The 26,529-nt window shown below is 39.5% G+C and overlaps 1 protein-coding gene across 3 annotated transcripts; it reads left to right on the forward strand.

Annotated features, from left to right (window-relative positions):
* The first annotated feature begins 1,053 nt into the window (after nt 1-1,053).
* Nucleotides 1,054-24,225, forward strand: Socs6 (suppressor of cytokine signaling 6). 3 transcript variants are annotated; one of them, XM_032885422.1, is made up of 5 exons: nt 1,054-1,212; nt 7,144-7,268; nt 7,414-7,486; nt 11,735-11,899; nt 21,750-24,225. In XM_032885422.1, the coding sequence occupies exon 5, from the start codon at nt 21,879-21,881 to the stop codon at nt 23,520-23,522; it is 1,644 nt and encodes a 547-aa protein (XP_032741313.1). In that variant the 5' UTR covers nt 1,054-1,212; nt 7,144-7,268; nt 7,414-7,486; nt 11,735-11,899; nt 21,750-21,878; the 3' UTR covers nt 23,523-24,225. The 3 variants fall into 3 exon arrangements, with proteins under 3 accessions (XP_032741313.1, XP_032741311.1, XP_032741312.1); XM_032885420.1 differs by lacking the exon at nt 11,735-11,899; XM_032885421.1 differs by lacking the exons at nt 7,414-7,486; nt 11,735-11,899.
* Nucleotides 24,226-26,529: the final 2,304 nt, after the last annotated feature.

A 26,529-nucleotide genomic window follows, 5' to 3' on the forward strand; every position in this document is an offset into this window, starting at 1 on the left:
CAAACAAAATTATTGTTGTTGCTACTTTAGACTGTAAGTTTGCTACTATTATGAATTGAAATGTAAATATCTGATATGCAGGATCTCTCATATTTGACCCTGTGAAAGGGTCATTTGATCCCCAAAGGGGCAGTAATCCACAAGGTGATTAGATTAATAGAACTTAATAGATTAATAGAACTTATAGAATAAATTTCCATCTTTCTATCTACCTATCTGTCTGTCTATCTATCTACCTATCTATCTATCTATCTATCTATCCATATAGGGGATTTATGACTTACAGGTTTTGGTCCAGATAATGTAACAATGGCTGGTTATGAATGGAAAACCAGGAATCCAGTAGTTTCTCAGTCCACAAGGCTGGACGTTTTAGCTGGTCTTTAGTATATGTTGTAATCTTGAAGGCTCTAATGTCAGTGAAGGAATGGAATTGCTAGCAAGGCAAGACCAAGCAGGCAAAAAGCAAAAGCTTCCTACTTCCATGTCCTTATGCCCTTATATAGGCTTCCAGCTATTCTAAGCTAGATTTTAATAATATGTATTCCTCCCTTTATTGAGGTATTAATATTTTCTTTGATTGCTCATCATTATAGGAAAAATAAATTTCCATTGGCCTTCTCATGGACAGTAATAAATTCTCCTTGTTCTGCTATACATTAGAAGCATATTGTGTTAATTTGTAAAACAAAGTGAGTGAAGTTTCCAAAGCCTAAACACACACACACACACACACACACACACACACACACACACACACACCTATTAATTGCAGGAGTTCCATTGAAAGCTAGAAGACTTGAAAGAAGGGCTAAGACAAGTTTTCTTAAGACCAAGCCAGAGAAGGTGTGGGAAGGCTTCCCACTTGTAGCTCAGTTGGGCAGAGAGAGGAGCAGGAGGAACCCAGAGACTCTGATGCCCTGGCTGCAGCTGCTGAAGAGTCCGCAGGGGGAAAGGGGCGGAGCCGCTTGCACCCCCGACCGCGGCCCCGCCCTCCAGGGCTCGGCCCCACGCAACGCCCCGCCTACCGGGCTGTGCGGAGGGCGCGGGCGGCCCGGGCTCCTGCGCGGTGGCTCCGCTCCCGCCTGGGCCGCGGCCGCGCGCCCTCCCTTCGGGGAGGAGGAAGAGGAGGAAGGAGGAGCGGCGGTGGGAGGAGGGCCGACCGCGGCAGTCGCGCCGCCGCGGGGAGGAAGCGGAGCCGGCGGCTGCTGGGTGAGCGGGGTGGCAAGGGGGAGGCGCGGGGTCGCGTGTGGCCCAGAGTAGGAAGGTGAGGAGGAGGCCCAGGCCGGCGCCCCGACCCTAGGCTCCACGCCCGGCCCGCCGCCGCCTTTGTTGCCCGGGGCCCGCGGCTCTGCGAGGCCGGGGCTCCGCGAGGCCTGGGCGGCGGGGCCTGTGGGCCAGGCCGGTCGGGGCTCCCGGAGCGGGACCACGGAATCAGCGCGGTCGTCCGGGCCGGGGGTGGCGTCCAGGGGATGAGGTGCCGAGTGGGGCCGGGACCGGATGGCCGCGCGCGACGTGCCGCGGAAGAGTCGCGGGAGGAGGGCCGAGGCATTTAAACTGCCCTGATCTCGCACAGGCCCTCTTTTGCTCCCGGAGTTGGCAACTTCAGGTACACATCATTGTGGCTCTGAGTGGCACTGTTGGTGTTTCCCACGGCAGGGCCTGACCCCAAACTTGGAAGAGTTGTGTGTACCAACTTAGTGTGTAGTCAGAACGTGATTTGGGGTTCTCATCCCCACTTTTTGTAATTGGAGGCCGGCGAGTCCGAGGTGGAACTCTTGGCTTCCGGTAGGGAAATATTGTTGAATTCTTGAAGGTCTCACAGAGGCAACATGCTGCTGTGCCCGAGTACCTTGCAGTATACTAATTACAATTATAATATGAATTAGCACACGAGAGACTTCCCAAACACAGTTTTAATTTATAGTGTCCCTTGGAATAAAGATAAACTTGTAATCAGACAAAGGTAGACCCCCTGCCTATGCAAAGGTGAATTATCAGCCATTGTAGGTAGCAGTTTACTTCATTGTTTACTTTTAATCCACCAATTCCCACAGAGTGGAATCCACGTAGTTTACTTGAATGAATGAGTTTTCACTTGGAATCTCAGTGCTTTGAAGGGAGTGAAAAAACACCAGTGATATTGCTTACAGGTTTCAGGGATAAAATACAGTCAGGGTAGCATATATCTGTGTCTTTCTTCTGCTCTGATTTCTCTCCAGTGCTGCATGTGTGGATGTGGAAAAAAGGTTTAGGATCCATCCCTGCCCTAAGAAAGTAGGTCACCTTAACCTCTTGGTTCCACCACTCTCCCTAATCCTTGTTTCTTTGAGGGCTTGGCTTCTGAACAGTGGGCTTCATAAGCGATCTTATGAGAGTTTATTATCCAGGGCTGGACAGAGTCAGGATCTGCCAACTTATTTACCTGAACTTCTAGCTTTTCTTGGGCTCCATTTAGCATCTCTTTAAAGCCACTTCTGTTTGAATTTTTTAAGACTCCTCTGAATTCGGGTCCCTGGCCCTGCTCCTTTCTCTTCTCACTGTGGAACTAAAACACTGTCTCCCTCAGGGAGTCATCTGAGTGTCCTCCCTTGTTAGGACACCTGCAGGGAGTGGCAAGGCAGGGATTTGGGTGCCAGCCGAAGCCCAGGGTGTGGTGTGGAAAAACGCTGCTATACCAACTGGATTCCAAGTAGTTTACCTTCTCATGTTCTTCAGTCTGCTTTAGAATGGAGAAGCCTTGTTTTTAAGAGCTGTCTTTACAGAGAACAGAAACCAAGTGATTTGTAACCTTGTATAACTTCACTCCTTAGAGAAAACCCTGCAGATTTTCGCCTCTGTGGACAGTTTCAGGAAACCTTGTGTTACCAAGAGAATCTTTTATTTTGCTTATAGAGGTAATTGTAATCTTATTTAAAGTCATGAGATACACTGACAGGAAATAAATCCTTTATGTCCATTTCTGAGTTTCTTGGGGGTTGCTGTCAATATTAAGAATATGTGTTCGGAAGGAACAGGATGATGCATACATGTGTACAACCGATGTGAATGTGTGGCTTCTCTTCTGATTTCTTGCAGTTATACACGTGACACTCATGTTTGTAGAACATATGTACTTTTGTGAAATTATTATTTCCATGAGGAATCAGTCTGGCTTTCCTAAATGGCTATCTTGTTGAACTCTGAGTGACCATATTTAAGATTTCAGTTTTCATACTGCTCACAAGATGTGACATGTGTATGGGGTGGTCATTTACCAGCATATTGTGACCTTGAACAGGCTTTGGAGCTCTTGAGTCTTCCTTAAATAGATCTAAATTATCTCACAGTTTTAGCAAGTATATATTTTATTTGAAGTGAATCCAAACTCTTAATTGGGCTACAGGATTTCTATGTAGGTTTGCACCTTGTCTGATACCATGATTATACCCTGGCCCTTCTATTCAGCAGCATTTACAACACTCAGTCTTGATACAGTGGTTCTGTTAACTCTCAGTGTCCACCAGTGGCTACTTGTATGAGAGGTTTATTTTCAGACCTTACTGCTAGTGTACTCCTCTGAGAACCTTATGCCCCTTAAAGTAACAAATTGGCATGTTTCCTTTAGACCTTGCTAATTATTCTATGCTCTTCTTTCCGGTCTGTTTTCATATAGGTTCCAGGAAGGTAGTGTGCCTGAAATGGTCTCTTTTCCTATCATGTCCCCTAACACATTCCATGGAACTTGGCCACTTTCCCTTTTGTGTCTTCAACATATCCTGTGGAACTTGCACACTGTGCAGGGACCTGCTGTGCAGAAAGTGTATGTAGTTCTCATCACATTAAAGAAAGAGGCTCACTGAGTAGACATTAGGTAGCCTTTGGTATTGTATGTAATTCATCCTTGTTTAAGCTGATTTGCTCAGATGAATAAATCATAACATTAGTAAAATCAGAAGTCTTGTATTCACATGGCCCAAGTATGACTTTACAAAGAGAGCTGTTTCTCTGTGGAGACATAATGTGTATGAGTTGACTCATAAACCAAACCAGGTTATGGCACAGATGGGCAGATCTGCATCACCTTTGTAAGTGTAGTTATTTGTCAGTACGGAAAACAGTTATTCCTAAGCATATTTCCTTGCTGATTCTTTACACAGCTTAATAAAGTCAAGCCTCAGTTATCCAGAACCTCTTGATAGCCTCAGTTTTAAACAGAGAATCAACAAGGAAAAAAAGAACAATTTGGAATTAGACACACCAGACGCTTAGAAAACTGATTGCAGTAGTCTCTCACGGGGATACAAATCTAGATTGAATTTCAGCACTTTGATTTTATGTAGTCACTTTTTAAAAAACTTATTTGTTTTAACTGTAAAGCATTAGTTTCTGAGAGCTGAGGTGAAAATTGAAACAGCACGTGTACTGGGTTGTGTTTAGAATATAGCAAATAATAGTAATTAGTTTAAAATGTTTTCTGGCTGGTAAAAAGTAATATGGTGAAGAACCAGCAATGTCTCTGCATGATGCAGACTTTCTAGTTAAAAGTGTCCAGTATGGGAGAAGGGTGTAAGACACAGAGTCAACGGACATGAACATGGTAGGGGAAAGCAGCTGAGCATGGGTAACTGGTAGTATGCAAGCTTGTGTGTGTGTGTGTGTGTGTGTGTGTGTGTGTGTGTGTGTGTGTGTCTGTGTTTCATAGGTCAGCGTAGATGCTAGTGGAGCTTGACTGTGGTGAGTCTTTTCTGCAGTTTCTTGATGTGTGGTATAAGCGGTTTTACTCCTCTTTACTGCTACCACACTAAAGTATTATCTTAAAATTATTGAAAATGGTTTGAGACAGTTCTAATGATTATCCCATTTCCCCACAGCCAGCTCTTGGGCATTAGAGAAGAAAGGAAAGAGATGATGGACTATGAGATGTCGCTGAAGACCTCAGTGGCAAGCTGTAATATCATCCGTAGACCTCAAGGGTGTCAGTGCCATCCTGAAGTGGTCACATTGTGCATCTTGGAGATTTATACAGAAGTCTAATGACAGCATGAGATTGTACTTAATGTGTGAACTTGTGCTTAAACTATCTCCTTAACAAACGCAGAAGTATGTGTGGCCCCTATTAGATAAAAGATTTTCATCAAAAACTTAATCATTTAGTTTGATCTTTATAATTACACAGATAAGCTTGGTTTACTAAGTGCCTTAGAGAGCTCTTTGCTGTAGATCTTATTTGACCATGGTGTCAGCAGTGAAACAAATGGTTAAAGCAACAGGGTTAGTACACTTAGATTAAGATGAGTTCTCATTGGTGAGTGTACTACTGTGCTTGTGTATTACTTTCTTTGTGTAAATTTTGATATTTGTAATGTATTATTCTAAAAGTTTAGCTTTGGTTCTTTTGTTTGTTTTGGTTTTTGTTTTGTTTTATTTTTTCCAGATAGGGTTTCTTTGTGTAACTTGTCCTAGAACTCACTTTGTAGACCACACTGGCCTCAAACTCAGAGATTCACCTGCCCTTGCTTCCCGAGTGCTCGGATTGAAGGCATATACCATCATGCTTGGCAAGCTTTGTTCTTAATTGAAATATTACCTTCTTCAATAAGTCATTTGTCTGTTGGCTTCTCTTTTAATGGAAAAAATACATTTAGGGAATATTATTACCAAATATCACAGACTGGCAGAGTATATAAACAAATAGGAAATAATTGTATTTTTATGCTTTTATACATCTATAAAATTGTTATAATTTCAGACTAGAGAGAGTTCAATAGTCAGACTTCCTCATTCTACAGATGAATGAATGAATCAGTAAAGGAATAAGTTCAGACTGGAGTGTTTATGAAGTTAGCTTAGTTGCATGCCACTTCTCTAGAGGATTTCAGCTTGGAATCTGGTACATACAGCTCTTATTGCCATTGATGCCAGCAGTTTAATTTAACCCTGGGATTTAGGCATTTGTATTTCTGTCTTCATGAACAGTTGTCTTGGTTTGCTAGGAGAGATATAGAAGCAGAGACAGAAAGAGCCTGTAAGTCTAGAAGTTTTTCCCAAGGGGAATTCCTTGTTTTCCTTCTTGAGTTGCTGAAACTCACACTTGTAGAGACTTCCTTAAAACGGGCGAGGTGGTGCCTTTCTATTTGGTATTTTTGTCTCAGAAAATGTTGCTCTAAGTATTTGGTTTATGGTCTGGTTGTGTATAGAATTTTAGGTACTATTTACTCAGGAGAAATATGTTATGTGGCACTGATGAATTAACCCTAAAATCTCACTGTGCTATAAAGGATGAAAATTGGCTTTTGCTTTTCTAGTTTTTGGAGGGATGGGTCCTTGTGACTTCTTTGGATCAGTCTGCTCTTCTGTAATTGCTGTCCTACCTCGGGCAAGTGGAGAGGATGGCAGGTCCAGAGTTCAGCATATGGTTGTGCAAGAATGCCAGGGACTGTGGAAGACTCAAGGAGAAAGCCTGTGAACTTTGGGGTGACAAAGTTGGAGGTTTGAAAGCATTGCCCATCATCATACGCCTTTCACTGTGAAGAACTTGGGCCAGCTAACTCTGGTTTACAGCAGTTGTTTCTTCCTAGAATTTTTTTGTAGTTTTTGTTATATCTGCTTATACTAAAACCTCATAATGGTTTGTATCATTATTATTCTTTTATTCTTAAAATGTATAATTTCATTGATTTTTAAACTTATGCTTTCTAGGAAAGAGCTTAAGCCTTCATTTGTAATTTCTTCCCTCTCATTTTTTGTTTTTACTTCTCTGAAGTTTTGTTGTTCTTGTTGTTTTGATTTTTTTTTTTTTTTTTTGCAATAGGAAGTTCTGGATTGATTTGTTTATTTATTATTTTTTATTTTCTCAGTTTTTCATGGCAGTCTGGGGGGGGTTGTTTTTGTTGTATTTAAATCTTTAACAATGGATTTTGGTTATCTTACCTTCCTGCACTCCCTGGACTTATTTCAAAGTTGTGATCTTTTCTCAGGGCTGTGTCTTCTTGTCTTCCATTCTAGAAGGCTTGACTTGTGGTTATTTTTTCAGTGCTGGATCTAGGAAACAGGACTTGGCACAGGTGCACTTTCACTGAGCTACCGCTGGGTGCTGCAGCTAAGGCTAGGCTGAGCCTTTTAACTTTGTTCCCAGTTGTCATACTTTTCTTTTGCTTTCAGGTTTTCATTTTGTCTGGGAGAATGGTAGCATGCTGGTCAGATTTTTGTCAACTGGACATAAGCTACAGTTATTTGGGAAGAGGAACTCTAAATTGAGAAAATGCCTCCATAAGATTTGTCTGTAGGTAAGTCTATAGTACATTTTCTTGATTAATGATTGATGTGGGAACAGTGACACTTCTGGGCAGGTGATCCTGGTTGATAGAAGAAAGTAGGCTGAACATAGGGAGCAAGCTAGTAAGCAGTATTCTTTCATGACTTTTGCTCCAGTTCCTGTTTTCAGGTTCCTGCCTTGAGTTCCTGACCTGATTCTGATGGACTGTGATCACAATGTGTAAGCCAGGTAACCCTTTGCCTCTCCAAATTGGTTTTAGTCATGGTGTCTTATAGCACTAGAGACCCCAGCTAAGACAGGTAGCAATTAACTTGTATGCTCTTTGTTGGTCATGATGGGTTTTTGTTGCTATTTGTTTTTTGAGACAATTTTGCTATGTTGCCAAAGCTGGAACTCACTGTGTTGTCTTAATAGGATTGTAGGCCTGTACTACATACCCTGCTCCAGAACTTTATGGTTAATTAGGCCTTCAGAAAAACCAGCAATTAGCTGGCTTGTCTTCCCCACCCCTCCTTTTTTTTTTTCTTGTGTTAGAGCCTTAGTTTTCCATATAAGTCAAGTAAGCACTTTGGGCTATACCTCCAGCCCAAAGCCAGATGATCTACAGTAGACAATATGAATAGCTTTAAGTTATATCATATTATTTACATTTATTTATTTTGGGGAGGTAGGTTTGTGTGCATGTGTGGAGATCAGATAGTAACTTATAGGAGTTGTTTTTCTCCTTTCACTATTTAGGTTCTGGGATTGAACTCAGATTATCAAGTGTGGCAGTATCAATACCCTTTACCTGCTTGTAGAGCCAACTCACTAGCCCATGTTGGATAATTTTATTTTAGCTAGATTAGTTTACAAAACAATCAGTCTTTTTGTGAGATTGTTAATAGTTTTTGGTTAACAGGGCTGCATTGCTTAATTATTATTCTCTGAGATTTGATGGATAAAGTTTACCCTACCTCTTTGTACGTTTGATAGTAAGTCTTGTGTGAATTACTTTTTATATCTCATATTTGTTATTCTAAAATCTTACTTTTTTAAAGTTTTTATTGATTCTTTGTGAGTGTCATATCATGCACCCTAGACCCACTTATCTCCAGGTCCCCTCATATCTGCCCTTTACCCTTGTAACTTTCCCCCCAAAATAAAACACACACGCAAAAGCATAGAAAGTTCATTGTGGAAGCTGTAGTGTGTCACAATGTGTCCCACAGTATATTTCTCTGTCTATATATCTTCACTTGCAAATGTTCATTGTAATGAGTCATTGGTCTGGTTTGAGATCTCTGGTTTCTGTGACACCATTAATATTGGATCCTGACTGAGACTTCCCTGTTATCCTCTTATTGCCCTATGTCATGGAGATCCTGAAATTTTGGATTAACAAGATTGGCCCTTTTATGTGTTCCTACCATTCACAGATGATAGAGTGAAATTCTTAATTCAAGTGTAATTTCGAAAATGCAATTGTTTTTTACCATAAGCTCATAACCTACAGCAGAGATTAAAAAAGCTTGTGTGTTTTTTATGCAAAAGCATTGAATAATAATTTCTTTTGGGATTGGAACTTCTGTGTTATGACCTACAGACTCTGAAACAATCAAAGGAACTTTGTTACTCTTTAGTCATTATTTGTATGTTTGTGTTGTCTGTCAGAATCTGAGTTAAGCTTTCTTACTATAGTAGTTCAGTGCATCAAAGAGATTTTTATAGATGAGCATGTTCTTAGAGAAATCACGTGATAGCATCATTCTGTTGTATTCTATCCAGAGTAAAAATGTAGATCTTCTTTGAGTTTTATGTAATTGTTCAATTTGTTTAAAACTCATCAAGAACTTAACCTACTTGATATCTTAACCAGAAAGGATACACTTATTTCATAGGCAGTGCAAGTGATGAGCATTTTGGAGAATGTATAATATTTCAGCTGAAACCATTCTGTTGACATTTATCAAACTGTTAGTTTCTTTTAATTTTCAAATGTCAGTTATGTCGATGTATCCATGAATTCTATTAAAACAATTACATTTACAACACAGACAGGGTTTATAATATTATATAACTTATCACTAAATATTACAATAGATCTTTTCAAAAAGTCAAGTATAATTGTGACTTAGTCAACAAAGTGGCTATGTGGGAACGTGCCCAAGATTTCCTTTATCAGTGCTGCCCTTGTGCCACTGTTTTATTTTTAAGGAAAGAGTTTGTTGAAATGCTCAATAGTTATTTTATAGATGACCTGGATACAGAATGAAGGAGTGGGTATGTTTGTTACCATGTATTTTCAGTACACTAATTCTCCAACATAAAAACTGGTATCTTCCACTATGCCACTGTTCAGAGTAGCACAGACGTCTCAGGTACAACAGTCCACAGACTTCTTCATACAGATGCCCTCTTGCTGATTCACCATAAGTCAGAGGTTCTCATAATGACCTCGTCTGATTAGATAATCTGTAGAACTCAGTAAAATACTTAGTTGATTGGTTTATTGTAAGGATTACATACCAGGAAAAGGTGAATAGAAAAGCTGCATGGGATGTGGTGTTGGGTGTGATTTACAGCTCCTATGCCCTGTTAGCATGCCCTGCTCTCCCAGTACCTCTTGTGTGCAGAAACTGGTGATCTATTAAGAGTGTTTTTAGCACCTGATCAATCTCTTGCTCTTTTTCTTTATTGACTAAGTTTTTATTCCCTTTACATCCTGATCACAGCCCTTCTCAATCTTCTAACTCTTCCCTTCCCTCCTGATGTGGGAGTAGGGCCAAAATTTCCCACTCTGTAGTGTAGTCTAAGTCACAACTCTGGTGTGATTAAGAATTATTTGTCAGATCTAGGAAGATATTTTCATCACTCAGGAAACTGTAGGGTTTAGCTGTATCAGCAACAAAACAGAGACCAGACATTTCCTATGATACTAATCATGATGCTTTGAATTAACAAGTGCCAACTTAGGTGTAAAATGGGTATAATAGATGTAATGTGTATACACACTAGAGAACACTGAGCTGATAGATTGCGTACCACCTGTAGCCTGGTGGCCTGGAACTCAGTATGTGGAGCAGGTTGCCCTTTAAGGCATAGTGATCTGCTTGATTCTGCCACTGAAATTAAAGATGTGCAATATCTACTACTTTTTAAAGTGCAACTTGTTAAATGAATAAAATATTAAGGAAAAGTGAGCATCTCATTAATTCTTAAAAGCTAGCTGCATTAACTTTTTGTATGTGATTGAAATTATGAACATTTTTCCCTCTGTAATATAACAGGAATGTAGTAAATGAGGTTATAATCAGATTCTTAGGAAAGTTCATGTAAAACTTGCTCTACAGGTTAAACATACAAGTCTCCCAGCGTGCTTTAGAGATTGAAGCTCTTTGTTCTTGTGGAACTCAGGAAGGAAGATCAGTCAGTTCAAACCTCTGCAAACTTGGGTTGTTGCTTCCCCATATGTTAGTGTCATATGCCTGTGAGTAAACATACTTAAAATTTACTAAGGCTTTTGCTGTAATTATAAATTGTCATTTTTATGGCAATTTTATGCCCATGTTTTAAGGTTATCTTTTTCAAATCCACTTTTGTAGTCCTGAAAATATTCCATATTATTTGTTAAAAGTTTTATTTTGATTATTTACAGGCCCTAAAAGAAGACAAAGAAGTTTTATTGCATTTTGTACACTTTAGTTATTTTTATTTGCATGTACATGCCAGACATTGTGAAGCTGGCCTGCTGTAAGAGATATGAAAGCCTACAGTACAAAGTGAAGGACTTTGTTACTAGAATAGAAGCAGACACCATTGTAAGCAACTGCCTTGTCTTCCTGGGTACCAGTGCTTTATATCAGAGTATACGACAAAGGAAAACACAATAAAATTATCTCTAAGATGCTATTACAGTACTTCAAGAGATTGAAACTAGAATCTGTTGGCAAAATAATTAAATTATGAATATATGTGTTAAGGGTAGCTGTGATTAGACTTTCATGACATTCATGAGGCTTCAGATCAAGAAAGGAGCCAAGGGTGATTCTGAATGTGTTGATCTGAGCCCTTGTAAGAATGAGGTAAGTGAAGTAGCTGTAAGTGGAAGTGGGAGCTTGCAGGTAAAGCAAGTTTGGAAGTGAGTTGAAAAACATGAAGGTCTCTAGGGAGTGCTGCCACACGGGGAGCAGAGGTGGAGCCATGGCCGTGGAGAAAGTGGGGTATATATGTGAGGAATGATCCAATAGAAGGGGAGTTGTTAGGAAATGGAGTGTGCAGACAAGGTCGTGGTGCCTTTAGAAAGGAGCTGAGGAGAGATGTGGAACAAACATTGTTAATTGGATTGACAAGATAGTAGAATGCACACTTTTCTCTTTGCCTTCGTTTTTGATGCTGGGGCTTGAACCTAGGACTTTGTTGGGGAGACTTTCCACAGCAGAGCTTTATTTCTGGCTACGTAGTTTTCTTTTGATGATTTATTTTCTCTGAAATTAGAGGCTGAGCCATCAGCTGAGATTGAAGATGGAGTATTTGATGTGAGCAGCAACAAGAGAGAATGAGCCAGAAAGTTGATTTCTAGATAGCATTGATCGACCTCACATACTGCCTTGAGAACTGAAGGAGAACCATCTGAGTGGCCTTTTCCAGCCATGATCAGCTGTGAGTGCAGCTGTGGCTTAGGCAAAGACATAACCAGTGCCTGGGTCTGAAGGTGGAGGGAGGGATCTAAATGCAGTGTCTGCAAGGGGTGTCTGCATTGGTTAGCTGTGGACTGTAAACCAAAAAGGGAAGGAGGTGTGCTATTGAAGGTAGATTTTGTCATAGTTGTCATTTAAAATTTGAACACATAAGACCAGTAGGCCATGATGCATATCAGTATAAAACTTTATGTCAGATTTTATAACATAAAAAGGAAGAAGTTATCTAGGTTATACTAAAGCAAAATAACAGTCTTATCCATTGCCTTTTTTTGTTTGTGAAATTTTTTGTTAGTTTGTGAAATAATTGACTCGTAGAAGAAGCCTTCTGCTTTGCTCGAAATTGGTGGATTTATGTGGCAATTCCCAAGTAAAATGTATTTTCAGAAAAACAAATAACCTCACAGAATTTTCTCTTAAACATTCCAAGTTCATATAAACTAACATATCTAAAGAATTCTTTTCTCCAACAGGGTCCTTTTCTGTGCACTTTCCTCCCTACTCTTGCTACATAATTGAGACCACACTTTACATATAATTTTATTTCCTGTGTTTTGCACTTAACAAATGAACACTATGGGTGCCTCCATGCTATTTATAACTGTGTAAACATGGATTTCAGTGGCTCTCCATGGTCCACATGTAGCTTTGCCAGCATTTGTTCCACTGCTTACACTGTTGGAATTGAGATGTGTTTGATTTTTAAGACTCAGTTGTTTTTATCATAATTCAAGAAGCATTGTTATTTGTAGGAGTCAATATTTTCTGTGAATATTGAGCCAATTAGTTATCTAAGTGGAAAAATTAATCCCTACCCTCACATAAATCAGTACTAGGCTAACCAAGAACTTCAATATAAATGGCAAAACTTTTTGTAGAAAATACAGGCAAAACTGTATTTCAGTGTAATTTCTTGAAAAAAGTAAAAGGCTCAAATAATAAAAGCACAAAAGGGACAGAATCAAAAACAAAGACACAAGCATTATGTAGCAAGGGAAAATGCACTAGAAGAAAGCAGGAAACAAGGCAATCTGTAGGGCTGGATATGGAGAAATTTCTAGACATCTACAGTGTGTCATAGTTCTTTTTTTATAATGGAATAGAGTTAGTTAAATTGTCCTGAGTGATTCCTCTTTATATTAATTGATCACTGCTATTAAAGAAACTTGTTTGTGGGTCATGAGATAGCTCAGTAGGACCACCAGGGATGATGACCAAATTCTTTACCCAAAATCCAAAAAGTAGAAGAGAGAACACTCCTGCAGGTTATCCATTGACTTACACAAATATACACACAGTCCTGGCAGAACTACAAGCCCCACACAAATATGAACAAAATCAGTACTAGAACCTGATCATAGTGATTTCTTTGTGTTGTCAAGTTTGCTAATACTAGATTAAGGCTTTTTGGAACCCCATGGGATACACTTTCTGGTCTCTTGTGTTTGGCTTTGGTATTATTTCTTCTCTATCATCTAAAAGAATTGGTTAGAGATTTCCTGCTATTTATCTTATTCATTTCTACTCAGTCATTTACATGCATGTGTTCATATTCTCTGGGTTTAGTTTTTATTTTATTTACTATTTCTTAGAGTTGGCTTAATTTAAGTTCTACATTCTCAAGAGTTTCCTGTGTGCAGTCCACACTAGCCTCAGATTCAAGTGATAGGCTTACATGATTTCTACAATGCCTATTTATAAACTGTACCACTTTATGTTTTATTTTTTGTTCTGTTTAGAATATGTTTAAGCTTATTATTTCTAGCCTATAGATTATTTAGAAGTATTTTGTTTAATTTTCTTATATTTGGTGGTTTTCCAGATTTGTCTCAGTTGTATGTATATCATTTAGCTTCATTTTGGTCAAAGAACATATCCTGTATAATGTTACTCTTTTAAACACTGCTGAGTCTTGTTTTTGTCTGTCCTAAGAATGAATACTTAAAAACAACACACAAAGCTGTTATTAGTGTTCAAGTCCTAGGCTGAGTGTTGGTTGCCCAAAATACTTGAGAGAAAAAGTGTTTCTGATTTTGGGTTCTTTTCTGAGTTTGAATATTTGATTGCATGTTATAAGATGTCCTAGGAAAGAAGCTACATCTGAACACACAGCTCTTCTGTTTTGTGTTCCCTTAGCATATGAGTGAGTTTTTATTTCTGTCAACCCTTGCATTTGATTACAACTCATCATACCAGGTTAGGTGCAGAATTGTCAAAATGTCGGATTTCTGTTTATTTCAGGTTTTTAGTGGTTACTTTCTTGGTGTATTCTTTATTCTGTTCTTTAAGTGACATGCATCATTACATGTTAGAAGAATCTTATAGACAGCATGGCTATACAGTTATGAAACATTATGGCCAAAAGCAGTTTCGAGAAGAAAGGGTTTATTTGGCTTACATATTCTGGCTGACAATCCATTGAGAGAAGCCAAGATAGGAACTCAAGACAGGAAGGGACCCATGGTTCCAGCTGCATATGTAGCAGAGCATGGCCTTATCTGGCATCAGTGGGAGCAGAGCCCCTTGGTCCTGTGAAGGCTTCGTGCCCTAGTATAGGGAATGCCAGGGTGGTTAGGTGAAGGTGGGTGGGTGGGGGAGCACCCTTATAGAAGCAGAGGGAAGGGGATGAGATAGGGAGATTTCAGAGGGGAAGCTGGGAAAAGGGATAACATTTGAAATGTAAATAAATTAAATATCAAAAAAAAAAAAGACAGGAAGAAGGATGCTTACTGGTTTGCTCTGCATACTTTCTATATAAATGAGGACTACTTACTCAGAGGTAGGCCCTACCCACACAATAGTTTGGGCCTGCAGCGTCAGTCATCACTTCTTTTCCCTGATTTACCCTACATGGCTTTGGCTATAGAATTCTTGGTAGCAGAATGTCCTTCAGCATTTGAATGTATGATCCTACTCCCTTCTGGTCTCCTTTGTTCCTGTTTAGAAGCTGGTCTTCTTTATATCTCTGCCTTCCTCTCTGACAAGTCCTTCCTTCTTTGTTCTTCTCAGTCTTGCCATCTCCTGCACAGATTGCCTTCTCCAGAGTTCGGTAGTGTTTGTTAGCATGTGTTTTAGTGCTGTTTGACAGATAAGCTCAGCTTTAGTTACTCTGGGGGGGAAAGGACCTACAAGTCTCCTCATTACATCATGTTACAGGTACATCTATGCATATGCTGTTTTTGCCTGTATTTCTGAGTGAGGAAACATTTCACAGGCATCCAGAGCATTAGGAAATAAATGGTCCTGTGAAATGACTCAGGCAGAATGACTTATCTGTGTTCTTCATCTTGCTGTGAATTGCCTGCTTTATGCCAACAAAAAGTGGTAGTTTCTAAGGCATACACCAAACTTTCAGTGCTTCCATGTTACTCAGAGGACTTCTTGTGGATTTTGGAGACATTATTAAATTTACTTTGTTTTTCTGTAAGGTCTTGTGAAGGACAGGACGGGAAATGTACTTTTTGGTGCATTCTGACCTCCACAGCTGTATCCATCAGCTTTGCATCAGCAAGTGAGAATGGGTTTTTAGAACCAGCTCCCTCCTGGCCTGAGCCACTGAAAGTGCAAAATCCTAAGTGCTTTTCTACTGTACATGATTTCTGACATCTTAATGCCCTGTGGAGTCCGAAGGCCTGGAGAGTACAGTTTTGTCCTTCAGTCTGTATTTCTAACCATTGCTTGTAGCTAAGTCTTCAGACTTTTCTGGAAAGCACAGTGTTTTGTCAATGACTTGACAAAGGTATAGCTTACAATAATAAGAGAAGTTGCAGAGGCAAAGAAATGTGTATAAATTAAGGAAACTTGTCAGAATCCTATGAATGATAGAAACCTCTGTTTGGATGAATTCAGGTGCCAGGGATTTAGCTGGGTGAGGAATAGGTTTCTAGTGGCCACAGGGAACAGACTCACCACAATAGATCAAATTAGAATTGAACTGGAAAGCAAAAAGCTGAAGTCAGTGTTGGGTATATAGCATGAGGTCAAACATGAAAAGTCTATCTGCATTGTAATATTTAAAACTAGGAAGACTTTGACATGGCTGGGGAGGATTCGAGAGGAGTACCTTTGGCAGAGCCTTGCCTAGTATTACACTATTCAACTTTGGCAGGTGAGATGGCATGGAGTGGTTGTTCAGTGCTAAGTTAAACCTGCTCAATTGTTACAGAAAGTCCTAAATAAGAAAATTGGGCTTCTGCACCTTTTTCCTGGTCTTTTGATGTGTAACTATTGGTATTTATTTATTACCTGAGATGTTTAATGTATTGGCTTAGATATAAACACACACAGAGACAGGATCATCTTTGCATTTTGTCTTATAGCTTTCTTTTTCTCATGATGTTTTCCTGGACTTCTTTCTTTGTATATTAAACTAGTAGTCTGTAGATATTTGATATGTGTGTATGTGTGTGTTGTTTTCTACAAGTTAGGTTAAAGCTATGTTTTTTTCTAAGAAGAATTATGTAATATAAAGGTGTGTATTGTGATTAAGTCGACTTTAGAATTAGTTATGTGATTTTTGGCAAGTGTCCTAAGGTGTTTGTGCTTTGTTTTACTTAATGAAAAATGTTGCAATTTACTATTAGCTGCAACTATTTAGCCTAAGTATGTAAGACATTGCTTTAGGGACATCTGACTCCATAAGTTACGTGAGTGGTAGATTTAGTTATATCTAAGATCATATAATTGCTAAATAGAGCTGGGATATGCATAAACTCAGTCTAGTTCTATAGTGAAAAAACTGCTTCATTAAACTTAAAAAGCTTCATCATGCTTAGAACTTAGAGTTCTAAGATTATAAGAACTGATGAAACTATTCAGAAGACTTAGTCCTTGTGTCACTCTGTCAATATTTCGGTAGTGTTTACCACTATAAGCAATGTAAGCAACAGGTTTGTTTAAAACAACGGTAGAAAGAACATTGTTGTCTTTATAACTTTGACAAAAGAACATATCCAAAAGACAAATTACTAGTTGTATGTCTATTTGGTTAATGCATAGGCGAATTTAATAAATGTTTTTAAATAACCTTATAAAGCTTTCCCAAATTCCTGGGTGAACTGTATGGTGTGTGTATGCCTGGATGTAGATGAGTGCACCACATATGTACAACAGAGGCCAGATGAGGGTCAGATCCTCTGAAACTAGTTAACTGGTGATTGTGAGACATCCAATGTGGGTACCAGGAACTGAATCTTCAAGAGACGCATTCTACTGGCAAACCATCTTTCTGACCTGAAGATCCTTTCTTTTTACATTTACATTTACATTTTAATACGTTTACATTATGTTTTACCATTTTAAGAATTTCATCCATGAGGACTATATTTACATAGTTCCCACGCCTACCCTTTCCTCTTTTCCCCATGTCCACTGCACCCCCTCTCAAATGCATGACCTCAATTATTGTTACACATGCATATGTGCATAGACTTATAAATACCTTGCTGTCCTTTAAGTGTTGCTTATTTGAATATGTGTAGGGCTGACAACTTGAAATTGGTTGCCTGTTAGAGATGGGATTTTGTGAGATTTCCCCTGTCCACTTCAAGTGTCACTGGTATTGTCATTGTATAGATTTTTTTTTTTTAGGTGACCATAGTTTTAAGGTCTCATGGGTGTGGCTCCTGTGATAGAAGATACCATCTAGTAGCCAATGTTCCTGGGTCTTTAACTATTTCAGTTTTTCTGCCCCTTCTTCTGCAATGTTCCCTGAGCCTTAGGTGTAGTTGTATTGTAGATATATTGATTGGGGGTGGGCACTCCAGGGCCAGTTTTATCTGCACTATGGCCACCAGCAGATTTCTATGATGGTTTCTGTTGCAAAATGTAGCTTCTCAGATAAGGGATAAGAGCTTACTTGTGAACATAAGAATAGATATTTAAAATATGGTTCGGAAAAATACTAGTTTAGGAATAGTAGGTTCTTTTGGGGGTCAGTGACCTCCCCAACCAATTGTAGTTGCCTAGGTTTTCAGTACCAGGGATGAATTCCCTCCTGTTGAATAGGCTTTAGTTAAATGAGGTGGTTATTGGTTGCCCCCTTTTGTACCCTTTTGTGAGCCATCATGTAGTTGCTGGGAATTGAACAAAGGACTACTGGAAGAACAGTCAAGTGCTCTTAACCACTGAGCCATCTCTCCAGCCCTATTGCACCCCTTTGTTTATTTTGCTATGCTAATCATTGTTGTGGTTTCTAGACCTCCCCTAGGTGGGTCTTAAATTGCTTTTCTTCTTTAGCACCTTTGTATAGTCCTCAGCTAGGAGAGTTTCAGGGCAGTTCCAGTTTGAAAGGTGGTTTCCCATGTCTGGTAATGGAGTTTTTGTTAGCTACTCTATGGCTCTTAGAAATATATTATCTTGATTTGAATTTCCTGTTTAATGAGTTTTTAGAATGAGGTATAATTCACCTCCAATGAAATAACATTGTTTAGTGCACAGTTAATAGAGTTTTAACAAATGGATCAACCCATTTAAGCCTCACCATAGTTAGTGTCTTTGGGGGACAGTCAGGTCTCCAGAATTCTGAACTCTCTGTGTAGCTAAGGTTGGCCTTGAATTCCTGATTCTCTTGAATCCCACTCCCCTAAAGTGATGGGATCACAGACTTGCAGATCATACCTGACTTATATACAGCTAGGGATTGAACCCAGTGCTTTGTGTATGCTAGGCAAACATCTCATTGCACAGGATGAAGCAAGGGAATTTTGAAAAGGAAGAATCGATTTGATTCTGGTTAACTTGGCTCCCCACCCCACCCCAATCCCCCATGAAACACCATTTTTACCTAAAGGAACACAAGAATTATGGTTCTTCAACTTAAGTTTTAGATTTTTTTTTCATGAATGATTAGAGTGAGCTTCTTCCATAAAACCAGTGGATAGTCTTATTGCTGATAACCCAGTTTAAATCTTCAAATAAAGGTTATAATTTTACATTTTTATGTCTCTCACAGTTGCCCTAACTAAACCAAAAGTCCTACCTAAGGATGTCTAGTAGAATCAATGGTGATACGCACAAATGTAATTTAAAACCAAAAACCCAAAAGCTTAAACCCCCTTTTTTCGCTGTTGTATGATTGACTGAAGCACAATATTACAAAATTGTGTATGAACATTGTTTTAAATGCAAGATACAGTTAATTTTTTGTGAAATAGAGTAAAAGCAACAATGTTGATACAGTTTCAGATTTTTCAGCTTTCCAGTGCAGCTTAACTTTTAAGAATTTATCATGTAGGACTGGAGGGATTGCTCAGTGGATCAAGTACTTGCTGTACAAATATGAGAACCAGAGTTTGGATCCCTAGAACCCATGTGAAAAGATGGGTATTGAGACTCACCTCCTGTAATCTGAGTTCTGGGGGCCAGAACAGACATCCCCAGGGCTCATTGCAACATTGAGCTTCAGGTTCAGTGAGAAACTATGTCTCAAAACTAAGGAAATTTAGTATAGGAAGAAGAATTAGCTGCAGAGGTTGATGGAGGAATACATCCACATGTACACAAACACAAACAACCACTGCTTCATTATCAAAGAAAACTATGCACAAGTATATAAAGGGTATTAAGCAAAATATCTTCTTTTCCCACTGTCTCTGTTCACTGGATTTTTCCTTACCCCCGGATAAAGAACATATTGAAAGATGATATGCAGAGGCAGAAGTGAGCTCAGCTATGTTTTCTGTCAACACAAGATTCTCCATAATAAGAAATGCTGCTACTTTTCTCTCTCACTCTGTTTTTAGCATTTAGAAAGTGTAGTTATTTTTTTTCAGGAAACTGATTTATGTTAATGCATAATAAGCATATTAATGTTTTTAAATAAACAGGTAAGTAGTTTTAAACTTGGTTTTAGTTTCTAATAGGATAAATTTCAGTAGTCACAAAACACGTAATTAAATCATTTTGTGATTCCCAAACAGCATTTTTCAAGATCTTTTGAGAGAATAAAAACACTCTGGGAAGGCTACCCAGAGTGGTCGTCCACACCTGTAACCTCAGTGCATGGGAAGTAGAGGCAGGAGGCTCATTGAGATCAGATTTATTGTTGGCCTGCACAGTGAGTTTAAGGACAGCTGGTTTACCTGAGACCTTGTGTAAAAAAAAGGGGTAAAGGAACAAGTAGATGCTACTTTCTGTAGAGAATTCTTTTTTTGTTTAAACAGTTTTTCATGTTCTCTCTCTTTCTCGTGTGTGTGTGTGTGTGTGTGTGTGTGTGTGTGTGTGTGTGTTTCACTACTGTTGTTTGTATGTTGATCAGAGGATAACTTGGAGTTTTACCTCCAATTGGGATCTAGGGCTTGAACTCAGGTTATCAGGTTTAGTAGCAAGTACCTGCTGGGCCACCTCACTGGCCCTATAGAGGTTTTTCTTTTTTTCTTTATTATTTTTATTTTTTTAAATAAATATCTAGAACCTTTTCCCTTGAACCATTATATGAATTTTTCAAGTATATGTGTAAACTTAAAACTTTGCAATTAGAAAAATGGCAAGATTGATTCAGAATACTTATTGGGCACAGGACAGATGGTAATCCTATAAAAAGATGGCATATATTTTTGGAAGTGCAAACAGGAAAATAGATACTCTTTAAAAAATTTAGAGTAATCTCTGCCTAGAAGATGGAGGAAAGAGATCTAAAACATATGGTTTGGTTGAGCTACTTTCTAATGTCTAGAATTGGATCTTGATTGATCTTGATTGATCTTGATTGAGCTACTTTCTAATGTCTAGAATTGGATCTTGCCCCCTTAACATTAGAATTGAGTTGCGTATTCATTGGCAGTGTTTTTCTCATCTGGGTGTAGATATGTGACAGTGGCGAGCAGGACTAGTGAAATCTCAGAGTTAGTGAAAACACTGTTTCACAGTCAGCTACTGAGTCTGCTGTCTGGGACAAGACCAGGCACTTTGTGAGTTCACTCAGTGCATAGCTTCATGCTTTAAGTGGCTGGTGCTCCAAATATTTATAAGTATTCTATTTTTACAGTGTCTTTCAGAAACAGTGTCTGACAGCGAGGATGTTAAAACTGCTGCTGCTTTTTGTGGAACTAATGTAGCTGTTCTTGATAGGTTGTCTGAACTGAGTGGTTTCAGTGAGCATGATGTTTGCAGATTCTGTCTATACAACAACCACCTGTATCTGTGGTTAACATTGAACACTTGACATTTTCTTTTTTCCCTCAACTCCCACCTTTTTACCAGTGTGTTTCAGACAGGTGTGTATTATAATTTACCATTCATATCTGTCTCTTCTGACTTACAAGCATTCAAGATCATAACTTACTAGCTTTCATGTTATTGCAGGTTGCCGTGTGTGGAATAGGGGTTAGTAAGCAAACAGTGAGCTAGAGCTGTGTCTTCTGCTCTAAGCTGCAGGTGGAAAGGTGTAAGTTTTCTGGTGCGTTTTTCTAGTTTGGGTCACAGTGCACCTGTGATGGGCCATAAACTGCCTCATAATACACATGTATGTGTTTGGGGTGTGCTTGCCTGTTCTTCCAGGACATCTTGGTGCCTTCATTATGTTTTGCTCCTTCAGCCTGGTGCATGGGCAGTGATGAGGGGGCTACTTAGACCTGGTCAGTAGAAAAGACTTAGTTCTGGCCTAAACACAAAACAAAAAACAAGGGGTAAATAAAGGACCCAGTGTTTGCTCCATGCCCAGTATATAGCAGGCAGTTATCCTAATCTTTAGGGTAAAGTTCCTAAGAATAGAATTGGGTGCTTTTGTTTTGAAGCTAAAAATTTAAATTTCTACTATTTTATTTGAAAACTAAAATGTTTAATGGCTTTTTTTTTTTAACCTTTTCCCCCAGAAAATAGCTTCAGAGGTTAAATGAAACCGGGCAGAGTTCACCCATGAGGCATCACAGCCCCTCCCGATGTTTGGGGATAGCTGCTTTAGAAGCAAATTGACCCATTTGGATTAGTTAACTTTTGTCACAATGAAGAAAATCAGTCTGAAGACCTTCAGGAAATCTTTCAATCTGAGTAAAAGCAAAGACGAAACTGAGTTCATGGTGGTTCAGCCCCAGTCCCTTGCTGGTGACTTCGTAAAAGATGACTCTTTATTCGGGAGCTGCTACGGCAAAGACATGGCCAGCTGCGACATTGGCAGTGAGGACGAGAAAGGGAAGAACAGGTCCAAAAGCGAGAGCCTGATGGGCACTTTGAAGAGGCGGTTGTCCGCCAAGCAGAAGACCAAGGGCAAGAGTGGCACTGCGCCCACAGATGAGGATGCCTTCTCCTCAGCTTCAGCTCCTGGTGGCCTCAAGGATGTGCGTGCTCCAAGGCCCATCCGTTCCACATCACTGCGAAGCCACCATTATAGCCCCACACCCTGGCCGCTGCGTCCCACTAGCTCGGAGGAGACATGCATCAAGATGGAGATGCGAGTGAAGGCACTGGTGCATGCTGCCAGCCCAGGACCAGTCAACGGTGTGCGCAAGGAGCTTCGGGAGCTGCAGCCTAAGGAGCTGCGTGACCTGCAACCCAGGGAGCTACTGCAGCCCAGGGAGCTGCGAGACCTGCAGCCAGAGCCGCGCCCTGAGTCCCGCTGCAGCCCCAGCTCGCCCGGGGAGCTGAGCCTCCACCTGGAGGAACACGTGCCTGTAGTAATCGGACTCATGTCTCAGGACTACCTTCAGTACACCGTGCCTTTAGACGACGGGATGTGCCCACTCGAAGGGCCGCGCAGCTGCTGCCTGGATACGTCTTCTCCCATGGAGGTGTCAGCCGTACCCCTGCCAGGGGCGAGTGGGACCTTCTCCGAAGACGACAGTCACGTGGACCAGGACCTGGTTGTAGGCCCAGAGATCCTTGTGGATTCATCGGTGAACAACTTATTGATTGGCACCACAGGAGTCATGTTGCAGAGCCCTAGAGGAGGTCATGATGATGCCCCTCCCCTCTCACCGTTGCTACCTCCAATGCAGAATAACCCAATCCAAAGGAACTTCAGCGGCCTCTCAGGCCCAGACTTGCACATGGCCGAAAGTGTTCGCTGTCATTTGAATTTCGATCCCAACTCTGCACCTGGGGTTGCTAGAGTTTATGACTCGGTGCAAAGTAGTGGCCCAATGGTTGTTACAAGTCTTACGGAGGAGCTGAAGAAGCTTGCAAAACAGGGGTGGTACTGGGGCCCCATCACACGCTGGGAGGCAGAGGGGAAGTTGTCAAATGTGCCAGATGGTTCTTTTCTTGTCCGGGATAGTTCTGATGACCGTTACCTTTTAAGCTTGAGCTTCCGCTCCCATGGTAAAACACTTCACACTAGAATTGAGCACTCAAATGGTAGGTTCAGCTTTTATGAACAGCCAGATGTGGAAGGGCATACATCTATAGTTGACTTAATCGAGCATTCAATCAGGGACTCTGAAAATGGAGCATTTTGTTATTCAAGGTCTCGGTTACCTGGATCAGCAACTTACCCAGTCAGACTGACCAATCCAGTGTCACGGTTCATGCAGGTGCGCTCTCTGCAGTATCTGTGCCGCTTTGTTATACGTCAGTACACCAGAATAGACTTAATTCAGAAACTGCCTTTGCCAAACAAAATGAAGGATTATTTGCAGGAGAAGCACTACTGAGAGATTGGGAGCCCTCTTTCTTGCACTTTGGGTTTGAGAAACAAGACTTGAGTACAGTTTACAGACTTACATCGCCATTGAAGTCTTTGCTGCCATAACTTTTAGTTTTTATGTGTGAGAGTCATCGATTTGTTCAGGGGTGGGGAAGTGTCTGCAAGGCGTCTTGAGTTTATTTTGGTTCTTGGAAAGGGATGGATGTCTTGAGGGTCTAGAAGTGTGAGTTACCTTTCCTTAATGTGCAGAATAATCACAATGTGAATGACCAGATTCTCCTTAATGCCCCTCCCCAGTCCTTTGCTGCTATCCACTGTGATTCTTATGCATTAAAGCACATTTCATGTGTATTCAACCCTAAGTAAAGTTGAATGAAATTTTAAGAAATACAAATTGCTATGACGTTAAATGGCCCAGTTGAATAAACATGTGGGATAAACATTTACATATACACTGAAAAATGATTTTTTAAGCCTCACACTTTAAAAATGATTTGTCCAGAATTATAAATTAATACAATGTTGATAAATGGAATTCAAATTTGCAACATCTTTTACAACACTTTTCTAAATTATATTTTAAGGATGTGATAATTGTTTTGGTTGTGAGAAGTTGAATTTTTCTGTTGCCTTCATTTTCATCTTGTGGTTTGTCTCTTTTGATAAATTGCCTTACATTAAAAATTGTAAACAAATATATACCCAATTTAGAAATTGTTGCCTTTTCTGTCATTGATCTCGGGTACAAATTGGCGTAACTTAAAGCTCTGTAAAGCCCAAACAACTGTTACAAAAGTAAGATAACCCTGGTTTCTTGTGAGGGGTGTGTGTGTGTGTGTGTGTGTGTGTGTGTGTGAGATTTTTTTCAGTTAAATGTTTTATCTATAATTTCTTTAGTAGATACTTGCTTCCATAAACTTGACAAAACAAGTTTCATAAATGAGTTGTATTTTCTTACATTAAAGTTTATATAAAGTTGTAAACTGATTTGAATAGAAAGGTTATTTTAAAGTTGTCTTGACTTTCTTCTGTATAATCTTTACAGTGTGCTGGGTTTAACCATTCTCCTAAACCAACAACCCTGAATGACATCAGTTAAATAATTAGAAATTGTGATACATTGTGTGAGAAAAATTGTAAAACCATATCAGATACCAGAAATAATTTCCTGGTTGTGACTACCCTTTGAAGATAGTATTTTTGTTTATTTTAATTTAGTTAATTCTTAAGTAGTTTGGCATCTCTACTTTCTTAGAGATGTTAGAGAATGATGTGCCCAGGTTTTAAAAGTTATTTTGGAACATAGACTGTTGATTGAGTTCAAAGTTCTGCAACAGTGTTATTAAAACTATTAAGCGATAGTATTTAAAGATTTTCCCATTCAGAAAATATTTCCAGCTATACATCCTTTTAAAAAAATCAGAATGATAAAGGTCTTAGGTCAAACTTGCTGATTTTGTCATTTAAACATATCTATAGCTTTACATTTTTCTCTATTTTTCTAGGGTCAAAATTGAGGTATTGCAGGAAAGGCTCAGTGCCAACATGTTAAAGAGTTGTGGTATCTTGACTTATAAGGAGCAAGACACTTACTTTTGATGGAATGTTAAATTCATTTTCTGATGTGTTTCACCTAATATGATGGATGGAGTATACTGTAATAGTACAAGCATTCTCTATTAGATTAAGAACGGTTGGAGAATTGTAGGCTTGTAAGCAAAGTAATGCAAGACACGTAACTATTTTTTTGTAAAACTTTATTTTTAAACAACTAAAGCTATAGCTAGGGCAAGTTGACAGTCCCCACATCTACATTAGATGGCAGGTGTTGTCACATAGTCACTCTGTTAATAATGAATGTCAAGATGGCTTCATGTTCCAAAAACGTGCACATGTCCTTGAGATTATGGCTTATAGAAGTCTCAGGACTATCCCAAACATGTTTCAAATGAACATCGCTTGTTTCCCGTTCTTTCTCTTGGTACCGGGTGCTTAGGATCTACCCATTAAATGTCAAGATTATTCTTATCTTTATCTACATCTTTCTAATAATCAATTTTGTGTGACTTTGTAGGACAAATCTTTATTATGAAAACAGCCCTTGATGAGCCTCCATTTTCATGCTTAATATGACCAGTGTTGTTCAATTTGAAATCATTAGATTCTGATAGTTTATGAATAAAAATCGAAGCATTTATTGAGAAATCAGATTAACAAACAGAAAGGTGTATTGTCAGTATTTTTGTGTTTTTGTAGCCAAGACATCCATTTAACAGAAGTGGGAAATACTGACTTTTGTAAGACACTGTCTAGTAAAATTGAAAAGAGATTTAATTAAGTCTCTGTCTTGTATCTTAGCCTAGATTGAAGTTGGTTAACTTTCTGGCTTTTTTGAACTTAGATGATACAAACACAACCTCTAAGCCATTCTGTGTGTGTGTGTGTGTGTGTGTGTGTGTGTGTGTGTGTGTGTGTGTGTGTGTGTGTGTGTATGAATTATTTTTTGTTACTTTTCATTTTTTGCATGCATTACATCCTGACCACAGTTTTTCTTACCTTTCCTCCTCCTAGTGCTCCCTCCCAGCTTCCCCTGTCTTCTAGACCCACTTCTCCATTTCCCTTCAAAACAAAAAACAAACAAACCCCACCACCACCAACAACAACAAAAACAAAGAGCAGGCCTCCCAGGGATATTAACAGAACCTAGCATAACAAATTCCATTAAAACTAGAAACAAACCCGCATATCAAGGCTGGATGAAGCCACCTATTAGAAGGAAAAGGGTCCCGAGTGTAGGCAAGAGATTCAGTGACACCTGCAACCCCCGCTGTTAGAGGTCTGACAAAAACATCAGTTACACAACCATAAGGCTCATGCAGAGGCCCGAGCTCAGACCCATACAGGGTTTGTGATTGTTGCTACAAACCATTCTTCTTAAGTCTTCACATTTAGAATTCCTACATTAAGGTAAGACAAAAGCAAGCAGGAAAACCATCTGTGACAATGAATCAGGT

The sequence above is a fragment of the Rattus rattus genome, chromosome 15, assembly GCF_011064425.1.
Source record: "Rattus rattus isolate New Zealand chromosome 15, Rrattus_CSIRO_v1, whole genome shotgun sequence".
Taxonomy (NCBI): domain Eukaryota; kingdom Metazoa; phylum Chordata; class Mammalia; order Rodentia; family Muridae; genus Rattus; species Rattus rattus.

Bases quoted from the DNA above. Each gene is read 5' to 3' on its own strand.
- Socs6 (XM_032885422.1), top strand. From the start codon at position 21,879: ATGAAGAAAATCAGTCTGAAGACCTTCAGGAAATCTTTCAATCTGAGT.